The 7853-nt window shown below is 37.7% G+C and overlaps 1 protein-coding gene across 1 annotated transcript; it reads right to left on the reverse strand.

Annotated features, from left to right (window-relative positions):
* Positions 1-2056: 2056 nt before the first annotated feature.
* LOC113940972 (protein DEK-like) lies at positions 2057-6133 on the reverse strand (the record flags this gene model as incomplete). Its single annotated transcript, XM_027632125.1, has 3 exons — positions 2057-3634; positions 4576-4644; positions 5930-6133. Coding segments are annotated over 3 exons (285 nt in total), but the record flags the coding sequence as incomplete, so codon positions are not given.
* Positions 6134-7853: the final 1720 nt, after the last annotated feature.

Here is a 7853-nt window from a genome sequence, read left to right on the forward strand (position 1 = left end):
GCCCAGGTCCTTTTCTGCAAAACTGCTTAGGAGGACACCACTGTCCCTACACACACTACTATGGAATCACTCCATTCCAGAAGCAGGATGCTGCATTTGTTTTTGTTGACCTTTATGAGATTCCTGTCAGCCCATTTTTCTGCAAGTCAAGAATAAATCTTTAGACCTGTAATTTCCACCTTCTTGCTTTACTAAATAGTTCTGAATTCAAAGGCAGAAAAGACACTTCTTTGCAAAAGGAAAACACCACACCTGCCAACATTCAAGATGTTTTTCAGCAACTGGAATATTGATTATACTAGATGTGTTAGTGCAAGTTTTTCAGACAGTATTCAGGTGCCTTATAGATTTTTCCACTCTTTTCCCTAAATTACCACCAGAACTATTTTCTCCAATGCTTTCACCTAGCTCAGGTCAAACAAATACAGCTGATTATAGCTAACTCTCTGATTTGGAAAGATTAGATCTGCACAGTGGTCATGAGCCATCCTCTCTCTAAATCAGCAACAGAGCTAATAAACCTTACTGGAATCACCATGCTGACAGCCAGGGGTATTATTTGTCTACATTAAGCACTGGCCTTCCAAAAGGGTTAGTTTTAAGACCAGCTTAGCAGTGGCTAATATAAACTCAGACAATTCTTAGATCTTGTTTTGTCATGTGCCTTATAACAGGATAATGCAGAAGGAACACAGATCCTATAAGCAGCCTGCTCAAGTACAAGAGGGCTGTTAGTCCAGAGCTTCTGGACAAAAGTGAGATGGCACTTAAAGTTGTGTCTTCCTAATTTCATCTTGGTTAGACAAGCCTGAGCAGTATACCATGGGTTACCACATAGCTCCTAAAGACATGTAACCTCTCTTCACTCAAAATTTCTGATCTTTCTCTCTCCCCCCCCCTCATTCTCTCCATCTTCCTTATCCTACAGGGCCCATACGCTGTGACCTCAAAGGTCAAGCTCACTCATAAGAACAGCTCCTTGTATCAGCAAGTCATTCAGGTTAACTTATGTGGTTTTGCAGGTCACCAACTAAAATACTGAATACCAAAGACTTAACTAAACAGAGGAACCAATACACTGGATTGTAGGAATTATGCTGTAAGCAATCAAATCAAGATGTTGGGACTATTTTTGTTAGAGTCAATGGTGAGGGCATTACCTTAAGCATCTGGAAGGTGTATGCCTGAAGAGGTATAACTGTTTATTCAGTTACCTTTTATCCAGTTAACCCATTTCTATTTTTTTATCAACCTCTTTGTGCAGGATTTAAATCCTTAATAATCTGTGTTTCTAATTCAATAGAATCAGGAGAAGCAGGGCATTTTATTTACCTTTTAGTATTGTCTTGCACCCTTTCTCCCAGTTGCAGAAAGAACTGGAATCTTGTATCAGCTGCATCCAGACTGGTATGTATTATCAGGAAAACAGCTCACATTTCTTCTCTGTTGAGGACTATATTGAGTTGTTAAGAGATTTAAACAAAGCATTTAAAGGATGTCAAGTTCATTCCCATTCCAGCTGTGCAATTCCAAAGTGGCATAAACAGAAGTCTGCTATCCCTTTGTAAGTAGAATTTACACTATTAAAAAAAAGTTTATACTTGGGAGTTGCTCATCTTAAAGATACTTTCTGACCCACATAATTAAAACTGGCTAGTATATTTACATTAAAATCAAAAGGCAGTTCAAGTATTTCTAAAATATCAATCGGAAAATCCAACAAAACTTAAAATAAGTAACTTTCTGCTCTTAAGCATGACTTGGAAGTTTTTGATGTTTTTAATTGCAAGTGAAAAAGTGCTCTTTCTGCTAAGACAGTTCAGAGAAAAACAAACAGCAAAAAAACAAACCAAACCAAAACAAGATCAACCTCACAGAAGAGGTTGATCAAATTCTTATCCTGGTGCAAGGACATACATTTCACCAGTATTATCTTCCAAGCAGAGAAGCCAGTAGTTTCTAGCAGATGAGATAAAGACAAACAACCTTGTTTATGTACAGGTTTGGGGTTTTTTTTTTTTACTATACATGTAAGCAAATATTAGATCAAAATTGATTTACATTTTTGTGAAAGTCATTTATTGAATACAAAAAATCCCCGTTACATTCAGCCTTATTATAAATGATTACACATAAAGAAATTCAGAAGTCTGTGAAGATGAACAGTCTAACTGGCTGAACAATTTCAGAATTTAGATCATGTATGAACCCTTATTTCTCAACTGTACAATAACAAAATTCAGAAAAATACACTTTGTCTTTCCAGCAATACTAGTCAGAGGGAGTCTGTGCTCGTGGTGTTAATGGCAGCCCACATTTCGACAACTCTTAGTTTCATGATTTTAAGTGTAAGACTTCCCATATCAGCAACAAGGTGTAGAGGAGAGAAAACCCAAACAATAAAAACTTATGCAACGAGTTCACTTCGATCCTAAAAGCTGCCAGCCAAAGTTCAGGACTGCAGGCTTAAAAGTACCATTGTCCATGTTGAGGCACCAAGGCTCAGGTTCAGAAAAGCCTGAGGTTAACCACGCATACGTACATCAGCGCTGTCTGATTCGGAAGCCCCACTGTGGATTTCCAAAGCTGTCAAAGCCTCCCAGCTGTACATGTCAGATACCTACTTCTGAGAGATGCTGGGTCACCAAGTCAAGATGCTCACGTAGAAGATTTTTTGCGAAGTGAACTTTAGAAATTTTCCTATCAGCTTTGGAGGGATTTTATTTATTACATCCAAGACACTGAAACAATGTCTGTAGTCTTTGTACAAAGTTAAACTACAGGTATAAAATTACAGTTTAGTTTCTGTACAAGGTAAGATGGGACAAACATGGTGAAACCTCGGCTCATTTGTAACTTCATGAAACTTCTGCATACCACTTTCCATCAACGCCTCACTGCTGAACATTGACATTTCATGTCACAAATTCAAAGACAACAAGATTAAAAAGTTGATTTGCATAAAGCAACTTAAAATAACTTTATATACACAACAAAAAGCCTTTTGAAAGTACAAAAATAACATCTATATGCCAATTAGTTACCACGCTTTGATAGTTCTCTCAATGCCTACACATGCAAGACTGTAATCTATATTCAGAATAATTCTGCACCTGTAGAATGTATCAGAATATAAGAGATTAACATGTGATTAACTCTTATTATTTTCAGAATGAATATGTCTTCAGAATATCTTTGCAACCAATACTGCAATATTCCAGTCTCTGCATGTAAACGTGTAGATAAGCAGCTTTCATCTTACTTGATTTTAAAGTCTCCTGCAAGCTAGTAATCCACACTAAAAAGCTATGATGGCTTCTAATGAATCTAGTTATACAACGCAATTCAAAATGTACAAAACTATAAAAAAGGGAACATTTACTGCCATGCATGAAACTTAAGTATGTTCAACTAAAAATTGCATCAAATGCAGTTCTGTTTAAAAAGAAAAAAAAAGATACACAAAGCAATTTACATTAACACTCTTAACATTAGATCAGCAGAATTAGCTCTGACTAAATACTGTGAGGGTAAGACACATTCTTTTTGCTGGTGCCTATCAGATCTTCAAATCCATGGGAACATTAAACCAGGAATCTTCATTGCCCACAGTCAAATCAGATCATGAGATCAACTGAAAAGAGAAGTGTGTAGAAGTGTATTAGTTTCCTCCTTTCTCTCAATCCAATTACATACAACCTCTCCTTTTGTACCAAACTATCAAGAAAACACACTCTGCTTTTGCTATCACAAAAACCCCAAGAACATCCCCTACAGCAGACAAATTGCTCTCTCATGATAGTGACACATGTATGCACATCCCATAGACACAGCTATTCTAGATAGCCATATATCAACATCTGCAAATGAACCCACAGGAAAAAGAACAGTTACTTTATTAACTTCTCTACGCGAGCCTCACTTTTACAGTTCCATTTTTAGTTTTAGGGCAAGCAAAAGTAAGCACATTTTTTTTTTTATAAATTACCAACCACAGATTGGACAGTAAACCCTGTGTCATGAATGCAGTAGATAACACCTAATCTTCAGCAAAGCAAACTCAAAGGCAAGATCAGTATAAATGTACTTACCAGGAGCACAGACAGAGAGAAAAGCTATCTGTCTGTATTCCCTTTTGCCTTAACTTACAGGTCTGCAGAGCCTGTACAACCTCATGCATTGTTATGTATGAGTGTGTGTGGCTGGTGCATGAATTAAGAGTGCATTTTGCAGACAAGATTGTAATTTAAAGCAAACTCGTAGCTTTCAGAGTAATAGTTATCAAAAATTATGATACTTTTAGTTCTGCTTGCCAAAAAATTCACAAGAGTAGTAGCAGCATGCTAAGAAAATAGAGTATGAAGCAATTGTTTTTTTTAAAGAGGGATATAAAAGGGAAAAAAACACCCCAAAACCAAAAATCAAAGGTTTTAAGTTTTAGCAGAGCACTAAACTTCCAATATTATACAGGAGGCTATTAAAATTAGTGTAACAAGATGCCAGGCCAGTTGCTAATAGGCTGAAGAAAAAAACCCAACCCAACCCAGAATGTTTTCTAAATGATAAAGTCTTTACCTCTTTGACTGTTTTTTTAATGAAGTCTTTTCTGTCAGATAAATCATAACTAGGATATTTTTCATAGACCTAAAAAAAGTAAAACCAAAAAACAAACCTCAAATTACTTTCATTCAATGCACTGTATGAATACAAGGAGCTTAAATGAAATTAGGGCAAAAACTGTTTGTGTACTTCTAGTATTACAACAGCCAAAATACCCTCTGTTAGTTATGGAAAGAGACAGGCTTATTTTCCTGTCCTTATTTTGACCACATAAATATTTAAATACATGTATTGTTTTATATTTGGTCACTGACTAAACTGGTACTGTAATTTTTCACACCAACAAACTGAAATGCCTAGCTTGCCATGTCACACAAGTAAGAATTCTCTGAGCTTTGTTTAGAGTGCTCTCTAAGTAGTCAGATATCCCTACATTAGTGTGGAAAGCTAAACAATTAATAAAAAATAAGTAAGCCTTGGGATCTGATAATAAGTAGAATTGTTATCCTTTCAAGAGACTAACAGAATAGTCAGCATATTTGAGTGCTATTCTACAGTTATTCTTTGGTTAACAGGATGCTAGAGGACTAAAGGAACAAAAACCAGATGCCAACACAGGGCATTTCATTACACTGTACCAAATTTCAGACTTCTAGAATTACTATAAACACGACAAAAAGTTTGTACAGAATACAAACATGCAATTTTCTCATAAGAATAATTTCTGGTTTAACTTTCTCAAGACTACTTCTTGGTACCGGGAAACCCAAACATGTGAGCTAACTGACTGCAGAAAATATCAAGGTAAATGCATTTTCTCTGTTTTGGTCACTTTTCCCACCTTTCCCTTCTCTGGCCACATGGTTCCTACCTGTCCTGACAAATAATGGATTTCTTGCTGAACTGATCCAACTCACTAACTCAGCTGAGAACTATTCAATTTTTGCTGACAGATGGCAGCTGAACAGACTCAAAGAGGACATATGAGGAATGAGAGCAAGGTGGGCAGCAGAAATGTACAGGGAGCAGGACACAGCCCTCCCCTGTAGACAGCAACAAGCTGCTCCACTGTCTCAACATCTCAAATATTTTCAACTGAGAAATGTGGCAGTTGTTTTGGAGGTAATACTGCTACTTTCCATGTAGTTAATTTTTCTTTGGGTATTTCCTTTCTAAAGTTTGTATCAGTGTTGTATACCTTAAGATAAAAGCTCTCATTGTAGATGTTAGTAATTAAGTAAATCAATGCAAAACAACTTAGTTTCTGAACCATGATGCAGAGTACAAGCCTCCATCTGAAATTATAATAAAAGTCAGTTCACAAACAATACACTGCCTAAAGACAGACTGAAAAATCATATTTGCTTACCTCCTTGCAAATTTGTTTCATTGTGACCTCCTCCAAGTTTGCATTGGCCAACAAGTTCTTGACAGTTTCCTTCACTTCTTCATCTGTGGGTGGTTTCTTCAGTTTTTTAATTAAAGGTTCATCATCTGAACTATCTTCAGACTCACTTTCTAAATATGAAGAACAATTGGAATTGTAATAGAAGGTTTTCAATTTCTCTGCTTTCTTCCATCAAAACAGAAGCCATCAGAACTTTCCACAAGCTTCTGATGCAGATGTTCTCCCTTGCAACAGACATCTTGCCAGATCATCCATTTAAAAACAAAGCTAATGCTATCAGTACTTCAGTACGAATTTGCATAGCTGTTGATAAACTATCAGTTTACAGATCAATAAGTACTCTAAAAAGTATGGGACTGATAAATTTAATCTACCAAACTAAACAAAAAAGCTTATTACAACAATTCTAATCGAGGTATTATGGTCCTAAAAAAATTAAAAGTACTTATTTGCTTTAAAAAGGAGTTTGGATTTCTTTTTTCCCCCCAGCAGTGTTGCACAATTTTGTAATGCTGTATTACTGAACATGCTATTAGAAACACCATGAGAACAAAACTTCATAAATGAAGTTAAACAAAAGGTCACAGGATATTCCTACAGCCTTTTCCAGCAGAAAAAGAATTAGACTGAATGGCTCCAACATCCACTCAGTTTCTCTACTGCCAACAGGACAAAATTCAGAGCAAATGCCAAACAAACTCAATAATGAGCTTACAGAAAGACTTACTTAACATTTTGATTTTTGTACTGCAAGCATACACTCAAAACAGAAATGTAGGAGGAATAAATAAGAAATTATGAATATATTGCATAACTAATATGAAAAACACATAGGTAGCATTTGTGTATAAATATAGATATACTGATGACAAAATAAGTTGTATACAAAACACAGAGAGCCATATTCAGCAGTCAAACTGAAAATACACTGATGTCAGTACAGGCCAGTTTACTCTGCTGAGAAACAAAGCTATGAAAGAAATTTAGCATAATTCTTTGCCTAACAGCCTTTTCTCAATACCCTGACAAGAAGGGCAATTAATCTGAACTGATGCTTGTGCTATGTCATATATATGCCAATGGTGCATTAAATGAAGTATGTTTGCAGTATGGATATACACTGCATCAATAACTCATACTACAATTGTGACAGAGACTTGGCTGCTATCTCATGGACAGTCAGACAATTTAAGGTGGGAATGTACCCCTAGTGGTCATCTGGTTTAAACCTTTACTTGGAACAGGGCCAACTCAGAACTGGTTGCTCAGGGCCCTGCCAGGTTGAGTTCTGAATATCTCCAACAACGGGGATTCCACAGCTCCTCCAGGCCCCATTTCTGTGTGTGACCACCCTCAAGGTGGTGAAGTTTTTCTTCCCCTAACAAATAACTGCAGTTTCCCTGGTGGCAGCCTGTGTCTCCTGTCCTCTCACTGTGCACCTCCAAGCAGAGCCTGGCCCTGCCTTCCCCATACTCTCCCCTTTGGTAGTTCACCCTGCATTACGATCGCCCTTCATGGATCCCTTCTTCAGCTGAACAAGCCCAGCTCTCTCTGCCTTCCCTCCTCTATCCTGTGCTCCAGCCCCTTCGTCATCTTGGTGACTCTCCACTGGACTCACTCCACACTGTCCATGCCTGCCTTGCCCCAGGGAGCCCAAAGCTGGATACACTGCTGCCAAGTTGGGCTCACTGAGTGCTGTACAGGGGGAACAGTCCCTTCCCTCAGCCTGTTGGCTCCACACTTGCTCAAGGAGCCCCGAGTACTGTCAGTGTTCCTTATCAGAAGGGCACCCTGCTCAGCTGGGCTCAACTCATTGTCTGCAAGGACCATCTGCCCCTGCCCAGGTCCTTTTCTGCAAAACTGCTTAGGAGGACACCACTGTCCC

This window comes from Corapipo altera, unplaced genomic scaffold (assembly GCF_003945725.1).
Source record: "Corapipo altera isolate COAL_440 unplaced genomic scaffold, ASM394572v1 98462, whole genome shotgun sequence".
Classification (NCBI taxonomy): Eukaryota; Metazoa; Chordata; class Aves; order Passeriformes; family Pipridae; genus Corapipo; species Corapipo altera.